This window comes from Ptychodera flava, chromosome 9 (genome assembly GCF_041260155.1).
Source record: "Ptychodera flava strain L36383 chromosome 9, AS_Pfla_20210202, whole genome shotgun sequence".
Lineage (NCBI taxonomy): Eukaryota > Metazoa > Hemichordata > Enteropneusta > Ptychoderidae > Ptychodera > Ptychodera flava.
This window is the reverse complement of record NC_091936.1, coordinates 35,292,602-35,309,198: the sequence shown is the minus strand read 5'-3', so window position 1 is coordinate 35,309,198 and position 16,597 is coordinate 35,292,602. Positions and strand designations below refer to the sequence as shown.

Here is a 16,597-nt window from a genome sequence, read left to right as displayed (position 1 = left end):
CGGTTGCAAAGAGGGCAGTCATATATAGGCATTGTAAAAACTATGGGAACAGAAAGAAAACAGATCCATAGGATTATCTGAGTAATCAGACGTGAGTGGCATAAGTTTGCCCCGATGGATTTAGAATTTTTGATTTTGTTTTGTACAGAGGCATTCTCCATGTATAATTGTCATGAGATGAAGTTAGGTTTTACCATAGATCGCGCTCCAGGGTCTTTCATCGTGCGTTGTATGTGAAACAGAACATGCCCCGCCAGGGCACTATATTACCGTGCACGATCGTTTTTCTTCAGATATGAGTTGATAGAATTTTTACCACTATGGCAATTACTTTAAAGTAAAGGTGGCGTGTCCTTCTATTTCCCATTAACATCCTTTGAATTCCCTGGCAATGAAGAAAAAATGATGAAGACTTTAATATCAAGATGCCCAAGCAATACCGAATATTCAATCTCTGGAAACATGGAAATCATATCAAAATGACACGCCAGACATTCATTCAGTGTCGAGATTAGCAGAGGCAAGCCATGTGAGTGAAAACTAAAAGGAAGGCATAGAATGACGGCGAAGGACACAAAAGGAAGATTGGAAAACCTAATTAAGGGAGCCTTCAGTAATTACAGGTGGGGGTTGGCCGGGGCAATGGGGGTTCACTTTTTTTAAAACTGTTCAAGTTGGGGGTCATTTTATAAACCTATCTAGGGGAGGGTCACTTTTAACAGAGGCTAATTTTACGGCCAAACCTTCGATTGTCCATGTAATATTTCCTCAATAGGAAATCACCGATGAAATACGTTGATTCTTTTAAATACATACCCATTATCAACAAGCTTTAAAAGCAAAGAAGATGCAGCGGTATCCTACATTAAACATCTTGAACAGTTAAAACTGATGAAAGATGCTATGTTTTATATTGCAAAAGAATGTTCATAGTTCTGTCATAGACTACCATGTATAGTGGATCAGCATTTCGGTTAAATTCCAAAATCAAATTTATTGCACACAGATCCATTTGTAACCACCCTTGTCTAATCAAGTAAATTTATATCAATTATCAAACGTCAATAAATGCATAGATATTGCTAGTTTTATATTAATAAAAATCTTCATAGTTCTCTCATAGACTACCATATGTAGTGAATCAACATTTTCGGTGAAATCCGACAATCTAATATTTTGTACACACTTGCACGTTTTACTTACAACTTCAAGCAAAGTAAATTTACATATTTTATCGAATGTAAATGTAAAAAATATCAAGTCCCTTCAAAAATGCTTCTGTGATAAATTGCGACCCTCCCTCCCTAAATTACATAACAATCAAACCAATTATTAAGAAAATTAGCTGATACTGTTTAGTTATTCCGGGGGAGAATACTGCAGTGGTTAGCGGAGTCAAGTTTTAGAATGTCGGACAGGGGGGTCACATTTTAGACGAGCGGATAGGGAGGGTCACATTTTACCGCACAGGTGTTCACGGAATTACCCCGGCTTATCCCCTGTAAGTACTATTTTATTTTAATTATTTTTTGTTTCATTTTATTCTCGTCAACTACGCCAGCTGGCAGCCTCTTACAGACAAGTAAAAAAATGAAATATAAAATATAAATCTATTAAAAGACAATATTGAAAATGAAGAAACTATATAAAAGAAACATACGACAGACAGATTAAAAATCACACAGACAAGACCACAAGGATGTTTGTTTTGTAAAGTTGCATAGAATTGGCAAAGATGTCAATAATAGTAGTACTGTTGAGTGGATTAAATAAGCGGGAAATGCGACCAATGAACCCTCTCTTTGTAACGTCGACTCTATTACAATATTCCATATTTGCATGTTCCTCGTTTGAGTGCCAGACGAAAGGACCAAAAATTGCAGAGTAAGTCATAGTCAAAATTACACCATACACTGCTGTCCTCATGAAAACCATGTTTGACATGTAAAAAACGGAGAAAGCATTTTTGGATTGATTCCATTCTCATTACTTGGTGCTTTGAGATAGAATTAAAAAAAAACTGTTGTATTCTAAAATCGGACGAACCATTGTTACAAACAAACGACGAACAGCAGAAGCATTGTCAGTAAGACTAAAATTACGCTTAATAAAACCAACAATGCGATTTGACTTGGCAACAATATGGTCTACATATTTGTTACAATAAAGGTTTATGTCAGGTATAATACAAAGGTTTGTCGGACGATTAAGCCTGGCAAGAGATTTGTTACTGATGTGATAGTCGTACACAATAGGATTCTTTTTCAAAGAAATCGTCATTATGCCACATTTGTCAATATTTAGGGGTAATTTCCAGCATCTGACCACTGTACAAGTTTTTCTAATGATGACTGCAAATTGTAACAGTCTTCAAATTTACAAGTCTTACTGTATAGTTTGGTACCATCTACAAATAATAAAGAATTGTTCTTAAGAGTAAGGGGTAAATCATTGACGTATAAAACAAAAAAGAGGACCTAAGATTGATCTTTGCGGTACACCGGACGTTATGTCACACCACGAAGACGAGGTATCATTAATAAGTACTTTTTGCCTACTGTTACTTAAGTAACTATGAAACAACTTTAACAGATCCTTATGAAAACACAAAAATTGTAACTTATGAAGCAAGAGAGCGTGGTTTACTTTATCAAACGCTCTGCTGAAATCAGTGTAAATGACATCTAATTGTGCTCTATTGTCAATGGCATCGTTTGCACTATTGAGGAGAATAGTAAGATTTGAAGTAGTTGATCTATGCTTAACAAAGCCATGCTGCTCATCAAAATCATTGGATTAATATGGGCATAGATCATATCTGTAATTAGACGCTCAAATACCTTAGATAATGTAGGGAGTAAAGAAACTGCTCTGTAGTTAGTGACCATGTCTCTGCTGCCTGATTTATGAATTGGAATGATGTTTGATGATTTCCAGACATGTGGAAAAAAACCTTGATAAAGAGATGTTGAAAACAATTTGTAAACAGGAATGCTGAAACCTGTAGCACACCTCGATAGTATGTGACTTCAGAGATTATCACTGATCATAACTGTTGTTGTCTTTCTCTTTTGGGCGGAATGCAGCTTTCTTATCCTTAAGTGCTGAAATTAATTCCCTGTCGTACCAAACAGGATATTGTCGTTTTGGTCTGTAAGCTGGAATAAAATCCTTAATCGCTGTAAAAGTCATATCATAAAATACTTCAATAGAGTCATCAATATGCAGATCATCAAGAATACACCATGGCAACAATTCAAGAGCCCTAGTCATTGCATCAAAATGAAGGTTCCCTTGTTGCCTGCTCTTCGCCTACATAGACGTGCTTATCACAATGTATTTTGCAGTGCATACATCAAAGTAAATTAAGACAACCACATGGAGTTCAGCATGATGGTCAGGAGTGTTATAAGGCTGCATTCACAAATACTAGTGAGAGGGCTGGAGGAATTTGGGGGATTCGAAATTTTGTGGGCAGTGAGGGGGACTTAAAAGTTTTGCTCTGCGAATAAAGGGGAAGGGACTTGAAAATATTTTGTTTCCTTATTATTTACATTTTCTGATTCCATATAGTTTGATAGATTATTCAATGAAAAATGTATGATATTTTTATGTCATCCATCAGTCAATTAAGTGAAAAGCGGTATTGAGCCCAAACCATACGTATTTCCACCCATTTGGCTTTGTCTGTTCGAACAGCTTTAGTCCATAACAGTCATATTAACAATATCTGTGATTTCAGGGGCCTTCAAATGTTCAATTTTTTGTTAAAATACACCAAATTTTACATACTGTGCTTCACTACTTCTAACGAACTTGACCTGATGGCGAAATATGAACTTTGCAGGAAAAGGAGAGAGAAAGGCACCCAATTTCAATCACGGGAACTTCTCAATCTCAATTTTGTTGTAGACTTACGGCATTTTCCAGAACTGTCCATTTACTTGGTACGTCATGTGAACGAATTTGTTTCTTCGACTGTCATAGTACCATGTCAATGTGTTTTTTTTTGCATGTTTTGGCTCAGTTTTACTCCGACATAAGTTTAGTTGTGTGAAGAAAATCGCAACTTCAAAGTACGTGCATGATTATCTTTACTTTCCCATCCACATGAATTTGATGCTCTTTATATCTTGGCAAAATTTGATGCATTCGGTATTTGTAATTGACAGTGAGGTCAGCCCGGTGAACTTCAAGATGCACGCAGTTGATGATTGAGAAATGATGTCGAACTATCAACCAAAAATCATCCAAACACCTTCTTGTTTGTGAAAACAGCCTGTTTTTTATTCGTTTGGATCATCTACAGTGAAGTGTAGAAACCAAAGGAAAATCAATATCTCAGCTAACAGAATCAGATGTAATGTTTTCCAAAAACCAAGCAAAATCGATTATACGAAACTGAGATCTCTACAATTTCTAAGTCTCAAATAAGACTGAGTTATAGAGGCATTTTGATTTGCGTCCATAAACCAATGCAAGCTATTTTGCTGGTGTAGGCTTCTCTTATATCACAAGTTTGTGAAGTAAAGATGGTCAATCAGTGAGTTGACTTATCTCGTACACACTTATTTTCAAGAAGAATTTTTTTATTTTGCCTTCTTTGCTTTATTGATATCGGTACGTGAGTTCATCATATCTTGTAGCTCATTACTATGCAAATCCGAACGAGAAAAATCGTGTTGTATCCAAGAAGTGACCTGACCGCTCTACCAGTTAGTTATTATTGCAACAGTGAGTGTCATCGTGGACTTCTGTCTATGGTGCCATCTAACTCTTTTCAACTCGAATTTATGTCTCAGACAGCTTGCGTGGTAATAGTGGTATCCATGGATACCGTCCATAGGCAGTATCCAATAGACGTTATTTCATGGTCTTCAACAAAACGGTTTACTCTGAGCAAAACGCAATTATGTAGGAAGAAAGACAGGCCTCCGTGAGACGAGCTAATACACTGTTATGTTTCCTTTGCAGAGTGCCCAAGAATACCTCGACGTCCCGACACAAGGAAGTTACCGAGGTTAAAACGTCGACGTCTTCCGTTAATGTGTCATGTCAACGAGGATATGTGCAGGACCGGGTAAAACGATTAATACCCGAGTAAGTGGAAATATTAAATACTGTGTAATAACTAAAATCGTACTTGTGATGACGTGAGAACATTATCAACAATAGCAGCATATCTTACTAAAATTCTAGCACCTTTCGAATCATTACACTTGTTGTATGGTAAATTTGTATAGAGTTGTCTTGTTACCTTTTTGAAAGTAAATCGACGGGTTTCACAGGCGCGTTTTCACGCGAGATTGACCGGTATTGTAAACTTTTCTTCACTTTGCGGAGTCCGATAGCTTCAGGACAGGGTGATCATGCCTTTTACATGTGCTGTATTAATAAATTTGATTTTCTGTTTTGTATTATGTGTTTTCTTTTGTCTAAATGGTAGCGTCTATTTGTAATGCGATATATTATCTTTTCAATTTTTGTTTCAAATGTTAGATGTTTTTGTAATTTTGAGCCGGTTCATGAAAGGTGGAATAAGTGAACATTATGCAAAGCCAAACTACGAAGACACGAAAAAACAAAGAAGACCTAATGCACAGACAGAAACGTCCACCGACTTTATCAGTTTCATACTGTTTATGTTGAAACAAAGAGAAGTTCGCACGCACTACATTTGATGTCCTTTTATCGAGGCATGCCAAAAAAAATTAAAAAGAGCTGTGATGTCTGTTTTGATTCTCAATTCAACTCAAGTAATAACTGAGCATGCTATTTAATTTTAATCCTTCCAAACGGATTTGAATTAACCTGGAATTGTATTATCGATTTACAAGTCAATATTAAAAATAGCGGGACGATAAAGAAATTGATTTTATTATAATGATCTTTGCCTCGAAAACTTCTCTCCCGTCGATCTAGGTTTGACATACATGCTCACATTTTCTTGGAACCGGGATACCGGACATGGAAAGAATTCGAAAGAATGAAAAGGACGGGCTATCCGTACGGAATGGCCGGTACTGGTAAGGACACAAACGTCAAAATGACACAAGCTACAGTGTACTGAAATCATTAAAGGGTGGTTGCGGTCCATGTACATGACAAACCTTGTCAAGTTTATCTTTGAACCTTTGTTCTTTTTTCATCCACATATAACAAATAATTAAATCATTTATACCTTTCCATTGGATTAGGCGATATCATAGACAGTGTGCTGAAAATGTTGCCGGCCGCTGGGAAACGAGACCGGTTTGGGTGAGCAAAATGCTTATGTATTACCTAGATGACACTAACAAACTCTCTCGCCCCAATGGGCTAAGATGGAATATCTCACATCACTTTGGGAATTTCTGCCTCACACGATCAGGGCACGAATGTAGACGGAAATTCCCGAACGAGTGTGAGACATCTCAGTCAATTTGGGAGTGGGATAATTTTTTTTTCAAATCCCTTCAAAACTGGCGTTCTTGCGTTGTTGCTTTTTGTGAACACCATCGTTGTCATCAATGACTTCCTTTTATTCACACTATTACCCTTTGACAAATATAGGCTACATTTATTCCCATCAAGTCTAGCGCTGCGCTTAAAGTGTTTACAGACGTTTCATTGGCACTGCTGCACTGCTTTTAGTGTGCCGACCTGCGTGCTCCATAGATCAGAGTTTAACACCTTGCCTGCTGTAATTTTTCCCACAAAACTTTTAATGCAATATTTTATAATTTTTTGTGAACTTTTCTGTACGTTTTTTATAATTTTTGACCAAATGGATATCGCATTTGAACGGCTACATTTTTTCTCAATATTTTAGCAAAATTAAGAAAAAAGTGAGTGTAGTATGTTTCATAAAGGTAACAAAAATTGACTTTGGCGCTCAAAGGGTTATTAATACAGTACAGTGACCTCCCATTCGTCGAATAATACACTAGCACTGGATGGGGAATACAGGGACATGACTAATGACCATTCGTCAAATGAAGCTGCGATGAATCTGAGACTGAACTTAGATTTTCCACGCACATTATATAAAAACACATCGATAACATACTGGCTTTTTACCTCTATCAGCAACAGGAGAAAAAAACAAAGCAACCATACCATGGTCGTATATTGCTTTCACACTAAGTAAAAGTGGATGCGTTTGAGAGACGCTGTTTGTGATTTGTAAACTCGGAAAGTCCGGTTGAGCACTTTTGCATAGCCTAAATTTCAGCTATTTTTTATAAACATGATTGACCCTGCATGCTCGCTTCAACGTTTGTTAGATGCTTTCATCTGAGCAGACTGTAATCAGAAATTTGACCTCTTCATCAAACCGATTGTTACCCGAGATGCAATAGTCTGTGCAGCCACCATAACGAAAGTGAAATGACTGTTACAGTTTACAATTATCTGCCGCTTGGGGGCGTTTACAACGTTGCTGAAGCGGCTAGTCCATTCAGACGACGGCGTTTTTTGGATAAAGTTGAACCGTTCAACGGCTCAGGTCTGGCCGGTAGCATTGTCTCAAATCTGAAATGTTCCAGGACCAATAAGGACCTTCCAAACGTAATTCTCATGTCAATGTTGGACCTGTGACATTCTCTGACATAACAAGATGATTACGGTAGATAATAAAAATATCTAGGTATTTCTTAGTATATATAATTCAAAAATATAACCTATTAATTGTGGTTATATAAGCGTATGACTGGTTTTAAGATTTCGTCTTTGGAAAAGGGGTGAGGTACATTAACATCGCTCATGATAGAGATATTCTATGTTCATTTCACAGGGAAAGAGACGAAGTTTGTCGGCGTTGCATATTGGTTGGTAGTTCTGGGGTCAGCCTCGGAAAAAACCTAGGCAGCCAAATCGATAAATACGATGTTGTAATCAGGTATGCGTGTATTTTGTGGTGGTCGGTCGTTTTATGGTATATCCGTGGTCTGCAGACTTTCATCCGTCTTTCAGTCTCCAAGATAAAATCCCAAAAGTATTGCAACACCCTAAAATATGATTTGAATCTGCTCCAGAACAGATACGCTTACGAGACAAAGTTTTATTATGGACAACGTTAAAGGTACAATGTCACCGTAAAGTTGCATATTCGATATATGGTAAAGGGAGCGGGGCTTAGAGTACGACCCCGTAACACCTGTAGCTGTCGGTCCGCTATATTTGATAGGTCAAAGATCGTGCAGACGCACGCTGAAAGTATGCCATGGCTGGTCTTGTAGGGCGCCCTTTTTAAAAAGCTGCCACCCGCGTAAAATCTGTGATTGGCTACTAAAAGAGAGATGACCGAATACCTTTAAGGCCGCGTTCATTAACACTTCTGGAGTCTACGCAAAGTCTACGCACAATAATTTGCAGAATTCTCCTGCACAAACGTGAAACGAAAGGTGTGTTTTAAGTTACCAGACTGATTTGTACCTGTTGGTACTGAAAGACCATCTCAGGGAGCCCCTGTCATATCATCTACACCAGTGGAACAGTGTGCATGTATTGACTTGCCATGAGATATACGCTTAAAGTTCTCCTTCGGCTAGAGTCACCAAAAACAATTCTCTGATATTGTCTCAAGAAATAGGTGATGTTTTGTGAGATTCAAAGCGAAAGGCGAAAGGCAAATAAAATATGCTATATTGTTGTTCCTAAACATAACAAGCGAATATATGTCATTTACATGACATTCACCATGTTCAATTTTAGCCGCCATCGTCTCTAAACCAACCAACAGACAACCAACCAACCAACCTACAAGCCTGCTGCCGTTTTTGTTTCTCTGTTCCACCTATACCCAACGTTTTAGAGATCCTTGCATTGAAATACCACGTTTGATATTGATATATTCATCGTATACGTTAACATATATAATGTTCTCGACAGTTGAGGCCAGAAGTCACCTAGTTTCCAATTTGTTTCAAATTAGGATTATATGTGACTTCATGCCCGGTAGCCATTTCCTTTTTAAATTTGAGCCATGTTTATGGTGCGGTAGCTTTCATTCTTCAAACTTTACACAACATGGTGTTTGGTGGTACAGCACTAGACCGTGTGTTATCCATTTTGTAAGGAAAGTTTTCGTGAGGAGTCATTTCATACACATGTCTCTACTGATGTTGTTCAAAATATGAATAAGCACTTGGTGTGAATGATTACTTGTGTGTAGATATGGTTTGAGAGACAGAAGAAAATGGGGAAAGTAGCAAAGTCTAAGATCTTAGCAATATGCCCTCATTCCCTTATTTTAGCCGGCAATTATTTATCAATTGTGTACGACGATTGAACATGTCTGACGGTCCAGCCATAAAAATGAATATTGCAAACTTTAGTGAAGGGAGTCTACATAGACTCTTCAAACTCTGTGAGTCTTTCACATGCGGCTGATGCGTATAAAATACAGTTTATCAGCAACTACAGCAGGGACTTTGTCATCCACGATGATTGTTGAATACATTCTGCATTTTCTTGATTTCATGACTTGTTTAGAATGAACGATGCCAAGGTGGAGAACTATGAAGTAGATGTCGGAAAGAAGACGACATTTAGATTTATTTACCCCGAGAGTGCAGCACCTGCTGCAAATAGATCTCTGTATGAGACTGATACAGATATTGCATTTTTAGTTTACAAGCCAAAAGATATCGTTTGGCTGGAAGCAGTACTCAAAATGGTATGTTGCATTTGACTGGCTGTTTTATAAGCTTACGTTTTGTTACGGTGTTGTGCGCATGTGTGCAATGCACCTATAAGTCAGTCTCTACAATTGTTGTGGCGTTGGTGATAGTGGTAATAATAACAGTATAAAAACGACGACGTCAACAACGACGACGACGATGATGATAATGATGTAGTCATGTGCATTCAGAACACCTTGTTCGTGGATACCTTTCTAAGTAATGTGCACCTCGAAAGAGAAAGACTTAACTTTTGCTCAAACTTTCAAAATGAAACTATTCTCTTACCAAATCAACAATAAAAATCACGGGTCGCCGTGAAAATGTTTGAACAAGCGAAACAAATTACCCAACATTTTGCGATATTTGAAATTCAAAATGGCCGCCATCCCTGTATTAACTCTTTGGAGAAAAATAAAATTTTCGAATTTCGATAAACTAAGCCAGTGAAAAGTTTTCTTATACCAAGAGCTTTAAAATGAACCTCAACACGGGTATATCAGAAAAGAATTGTACGAGTTTGAGAGTCCGGATACCTGTCCCCGAAGCGCGATCTACCTCATTTAATGGGTCACATAACATTTTTATCAATATCTGAAAAGGGCTGTCAAGCTAAATGTCAATTTAAAAAAAAATAAAAACAGATGTGTATTAAATGATAGATAAACCTGGTAAAATAACAAGGGTCATGAGCCATATATCATGTATTGCAGGTTTTGCAGGTCAACTCCCTTCTTAAATTAAGAATATTCAGGGAAATAAGATATTTGACTATTTACATACAGTACATTTAAAAAATATTTTATCACTGAGTTACTTCAAGGTAGGTAAAATCCATCAAGGTAGAATGCGCCTCGGGGACAGATATTTTGACTCTCAAATTGTTCCAATTCTTTTCTGATCTACCGCTTATGGAGGCTAATTTTAAAGCTCTTGGTGTAAGAAAAATATTTACTGTCTTAGTTTTTTGGAAATCAAAAATTTATTTTTTCTCCACAGAGTTAACACAGGGATGGCGGCCATTTTGAATTTCAAATATCCTAAAATGTTAACAAGTAACAAATTATGCTCGGTGACTCCAGAATTTTATTCTTAATTCGGCACGGTAAGACAATGGTTGAAAGTTTTCTTGAGGAAAATTTGAGCAAAAGTTTAAGTCTTTCACTTTGAGGCACATACTTACACTTATGTGCATGAAGAGTATGGTGAGCTTGATAAACTGATCAGATCAGGTCACAGATTTCCACTTCTGGGTTATTGTACTGCTTTCTCGCTCGATTACTTATTCAGGAGGAACCGAGAAAGACAGACACGTTTAAGAACTTTGTGCCAGGGGTACTGACCACACCAGCCAAACAGGTCCGTTTAGTAAGTCCAGGACTCCATGTTGAGGCTCGTGACAAATTTTTGTCCTCTAAGGTAAATATTTAGTCCAAGAGTGTAATTTAAACAGAATTATATTTTCGTCGTATCAGGCATACAATGTTAGGCACTGAGTGCAGAGTTGCGTGCGCACTAATCCATCCAACAATCTATCTTTTCACTTATTTGTTCATCAGTCAGTTTGTCCACCCATTCACCTATTTATCCGTCACCTACCTATCCGTTTCCTCCAACATAGATACATAGATACAAACATAGATTCATAGATACAAACATAGATAGATAGATAGATAGATAGATAGATAGATAGATAGATAGATAGATAGATAGATAGATAGATAGATAGATAGATAAATAGGTAGGTAGGTAGGTAGGTAGGTAGGTAGGTAGGTACGTACATACATACATACTGTAATGATTGACACTCAGACTAGCCGTACACGTTGAACAACAACAACTGAACTTTATTGCAAAAGCCACGTTGATAGTAGCACCTGGTCATATGATATATTACGTAACAGTATCGATTAGCGATCATGACATCTCCCCGTTTTTGGAGGTCAACTTATCATTTGCAGAAAATTGGTTTGTTGTCAAAGTGTTTTTATATATTGTTCACATCAAACGAGTCAGTACAAATTTAATAATAATAGATTTAGTAATTTAGTATAAATTAGTACGTTGATTAATTCAGATAACGAAAATGCACAAACATAACTGGAATTTTTGTTCTCAACATCAAACATATAAACATATGCACTGTACAGACTTACGGACATTACAAGAAATCAAACGAATTTTGTCGGTTTTTCAGTTCATATCAGTTCCCGTTCATCAACGTCAATCATATCCATATCTGTTCGGTTTTTTAACAACTCTACCATATGAAGTGCGGATTTCATCCCTTCGCTGTGTTCCTTGTGGGGAGGATAACAATTTCTTTGGCAGTGTTGTAGATTCCATCCCAGAAGCATCAAGCTTTGGCAATGAGGTTGAAGTTGTTTGTGGCGGTTTGAACGCTGTTGTCGTGGATACAGCCTCTTGTAGTGGTGGCGGCGGCTTCACAAGCGTGACGGATGTCTCGTTATCCATTGGTTCAGCAGGGGCGATCGGTTCTTCCTTTGTTTTCAACAGGTGTTGTCTGTTGCGTCGATATGACTGATTGTTTGCCGTAGTAACAATGTATGATCTCGGGGATGCTGTTTTGGCTGTCACAATGGCAGGCTCCCATTTTCTGTCTGTTTTGATTCTGACAGAATCACCTGGTTTGAGAGTTGGTAACAGCTTTGCATGGCGATCGTAGTACATCTTCTGCACTCTCTATCTGTCTTTAAGTTTCTGATCCACATTAGGTATTACAACAGGTTTTAACAGTTTCTCACTCGTGGGTATTTTTGATTTCAGTCGCCGATTCATCAGTAGCTGGGCTGGTGAATAATTCAATCCAGCGATGGGTGTATTTCTGTATTCAAGCAGTACGACATACGGGTCATTCTCTTGCTCCAGTGCTCTCTTTAGCATTTTCTTTATTGAGCCAATGGCCTTTTCCACCATTCCATTTGACTGTGGATACCCCGGGCTGGAGGTCGTGTGTTTGAATTCCCATTCGTTTGCGAACTGCTTGAACTTGTGACTTGAGTACTGCGGACCATTATCTGAAACAACTTCATCCGGTATACCATATCTGGCGAAACAGGATTTCAACTGGGTGATATGTCACTGCTTGTAGTACTATTCGGCAGTATTCCAAACTCTACCCACTTTGAGTAGTAGTCAACTACCATTACATAGTCTTTATTACCAAGAGTGAACAGATCAGTGCCGATTTTCTGCCAAGGCCTGCTTGGTATTTCGTGTGGAATTAACGGTTGTTTTGCATTATTGCGCTGATATTTTTGACAGGCTCCACACTTTGAGATCATATCAGTGATGGCAGACGACATTCCAGGCCAAAACATGACATCTCTTGCACGCATTTTGGTTTTCTCTATTCCTAGATGACTTTCATGTAATTTTTTCAGCATCTGGGGACGTAGTGTTTCTGGTATTATTAGTTTATCACCTTTGAAAAGCAAACCGTCGGCTTCATTGATCTCTTCTCTGTAGTTCCAATACATCGGAAATACACTCTGGCAAGTTTCGTTTTTTCTCTGGCCAACCACTATGTATCACCTTCATCAGTGTTTGTAACTGGTCATCTTGGAGTGTTGCTTCTTTGATCTGATCTAGTTTTTTCTCAGAGACAGGTAAGTTGGACAATACCATGTGTACTTGTGCCTCAGCTTCAGCATCGTCAACAGCATTATCTGACAGATACGCTCTCGATAAGGTGTCCGGTATATACATCAGCTTGCCGGGCTTGTATACAACTTTGCAATCATATTTCTGCAACTGGAGTAAAAATCGAAGTATTCTTGGGGGTGCCTTGCTCAGCGACTTCTTAAAGATAGCTTCCAGTGGTTTATGGTCTGTTTCGATCATGATTTCTTTGCCATAGACATACTGATGAAACTTCTCACATGCGAACACAATTGCAAGTGTCTCCTTCTCTATCTGAGCGTAATTCTGTTGGGTCGGAGTCATGGCTTTTGAGGCATACGCTATGGGATGTCCTTCCTGAAGAAGTACAGCACCAAGTCCAGATTTGGACGCATCTACTAACAAGGTTACTGGTTTTCGAACGTCGTAGAACTGAAGCACTGGTTGACTAGTGAGTATTTGTTTCACATGATCAAGGGCTTTGTCTTGCTGTTCACCCCAATGCCATGCAACGTCAATTCTCAACAGTACACGAAGTGGCTCCGTGATCGATGACAAGTTTGGTATATACTTTCCAAGATATGTGACCATTCCCATCAGTCGTCTGACGTCATCTTTATTTTGTGGCGTTGGTAACTTTATTATTGCCTCCACTTTAGATATGTCTGGTTTTATACCATCTTTAGAGATTACATCACCAATGTATTTCACCTCTGGAATTTTGATTTTGATTTTCTGTCTGTTAAACTTCACATTTTTTTCTCGTGCTCGATCGAGTGTCTTTCTCAGTTGATCGTCATGATTGTCATAATTGCTCTCTTTGGTATTGTGAACCAAGATGTCATCATATATTACCTTGGTGCCAGACAAACCTTCAAATGCTTCCTTCATTTTCTTTTGAAATACTTCACCTGACGATTTCAACCCAAATGGCAAGCGCAGAAATTTATATCTTCCAAATGGAGAGTTAAATGTGCACAGCTTTGAAGACTCGCTGTCTAACTTTACATGCCAATAACCATCCTTTGCATCAAGTTTACTAAACGTAGTAGCACCACACAGATCGCTTGTTACTTCCTCTGCTGTTGGAACATGGTAATGTTCACGTTTAATTGCCTTGTTAAGGTCACGTGGGTCAAGGCATATACGTATACGACCATCGTCTTTCTCAACTATGACAATAGAGTTGACCCAATCTGTAGGTTCGTTGACCTTCTCAATCACACCAAGACCTTCCATTCGTTTCAGCTCAGCTAAGACTTTGTCATGCAGCATGAACGGTATTTTTCTCGGTGGATGGACTATAGGTGCAACAGTCTTATCTATTACAATATGATGCTCGCCATCAAAACAGCCTAAACCCTCAAATAAATCTTCGTATTCACTCAAGATGGCTTCATTTTTCACGGCCATAACTCGGCGTACGAAATTGAATCTTTCACAGTCATTGGCACCTATTACAGGTGGCGATGAAACATCTGCTACCACAAACATAACATCTTCGGTTTTATTCTCAGCAGTACATCGCATTACAGTTTTTCCAACGGGTTTCACTTTAGCTCCATTATACATGGACAACATCAAATTTGTCTTTTCCAGACTACTTTTATTTTTCATATTAGAATAGATTTTCAACGGAAGCACGTTTGTTTCAGCACCAGTGTCAAGTCGAAATTTTATTACATTACCGTTTACATTTATGTCAGTGTTCCACCCATTCGCCACATTACAACTCCCGATCATACCAATAAATAATTTCTCGACTCATCATCTACGGTGAAATACTCAGTGTCGACAGAATGTATTCTCTTTGTCTTGCAAACTTTCGCAAAGTGGTTCTTTCCCTTGCATTTTGAGCACAACTTTCCAAAAGCTGGGCATTGTTTTGGACCATGCTTCTTACCACACCTGCCACATAGAAATTTTCGAGAAATTCCCGCTTGTTTTGGTTTGTCATTATGTCGAATTTCCTGCTTTTGAGACGATTCTTTTCTTGGCTGCATTTTTCTCACACCATAGACAGGTTTCTCTTCCATTTTGGACAAAGCTTGAATGTGTGTCTTTGATTGCTCAGCTGCCCGACATATTTCAATCGCTTTTTGTAGATCCAAATCGGTTTCCCGAAGTAATCTTTCACGAACATGAGAATTATTTACACCACATACGACACGGTCCTTGATAAGGCTATTCGTCAATTCACCAAATGTACATGATTTGCTGCGGTTTTTCAGTTCGGTTACGTAGTGGTCAATAGATTCATCAGGTCCTTGCGAACATGTAAAAAATTTATGTCGTTCGAGTGTCACGTTTTTTCTAGGGCTACAGTACTCTTCAAATTTCTCGTACAGTACCTGTATCTTTTCTTTATCAGCTGCATTCGTGAAGGTGAACGTGTTATACACCTCCAGAGCCTCGTCACCCACCACGTGGAGGAAAATGCTGCACTGGTTCTTTTCAGGTTTTTCATTTGCTTCAGAAGCTTCCATATACAGCTGAAACCTTTGTTTCCATCTTCGCCAGTTTTCTGACAAGTTTCCTTCTAATTTTAATGGTTCTGGTGGTCGAAACTTATCCATTTCAGCACTCCTGACACCATGTAATGATTGACACTCAGACTAGCCGTACACGTTGAACAACAACAACTGAACTTTATTGCAAAAGCCACGTTGATAGTAGCACCTGGTCATATGATATATTACGTAACAGTATCGATTAGCGATCATGACACATACATACATACATACATACATACATACATACATACATACATACATACGTACATGCGAATACATGCATTGACTTTCAACACTATCATTGCTTCTTGCAGAGGAGACCGTCATGTGGATACGTTGCCTTGGTAATGGCCTTACACTACTGCGACCATGTAGACATTACTGGTTATGGTTTTGATGCAAAAGTGCCAGTTCATTATTTTAAAGGCAAAGATCAGGGGATGCCAAAGCGGGGCACACACTCTTGGACTGATGAAAAGCAACATATTCTACAAATGCTACACTGTGGCATAATTGAACATGACCTGACCGGGCTCTATGCTAAAGAAGTAGAAGGATGGAAACATCCTTCTGTTAACTGCACGAGGAGGTAGCCACATGCACTAGAGTAGTTTACGAGATCATATCAACCACAATAAACAGCTGAAACAGTGACTTTTTCTACGCTTGTAGATGATGGAGTGATGTCGCTTCAACATTAGGGAGCGTTCAGTTATTATGGCCGGGGGTGGGCCGGCAAAATCCAGGGGGGTCTCCTCAAATTTGAAAACTGCAAAGGGG

The 16,597-nt window shown here is 38.4% G+C and overlaps 2 protein-coding genes across 5 annotated transcripts in view; both read left to right on the top strand.

The window, feature by feature from the left end:
* The window catches only part of LOC139140835 (CMP-N-acetylneuraminate-beta-1,4-galactoside alpha-2,3-sialyltransferase-like), a 145,618-nt gene that overhangs the window by 54,910 nt on the left and 74,111 nt on the right, over positions 1–16,597 (top strand). The gene's annotated exons all lie outside the window — the stretch shown is intronic.
* Positions 5,909–10,667, top strand: LOC139139708 (type 2 lactosamine alpha-2,3-sialyltransferase-like). Its single transcript, XM_070708567.1, has 5 exons — positions 5,909–6,026; positions 6,198–6,258; positions 7,775–7,879; positions 9,475–9,658; positions 10,662–10,667. The coding sequence occupies exons 1-5, from the start codon at positions 5,987–5,989 to the stop codon at positions 10,665–10,667; spliced, it is 396 nt and encodes a 131-aa protein (XP_070564668.1). The 5' UTR covers positions 5,909–5,986.

What these genes read in the sequence shown, in the direction of transcription:
- LOC139139708 (XM_070708567.1), top strand. Translation starts at nt 5,987, where the DNA reads ATGAAAAGGACGGGCTATCCGTACGGAATGGCCGGTACTG. An exon ending in GTACGGAATGGCCGGTACTG is followed by an intron (nt 6,027 to 6,197) that starts GTAAGGACACAA and finishes CCATTGGATTAG; the next exon opens with GCGATATCATAGACAGTGTG. An exon ending in AAATACGATGTTGTAATCAG is followed by an intron (nt 7,880 to 9,474) that starts GTATGCGTGTAT and finishes TGACTTGTTTAG; the next exon opens with AATGAACGATGCCAAGGTGG.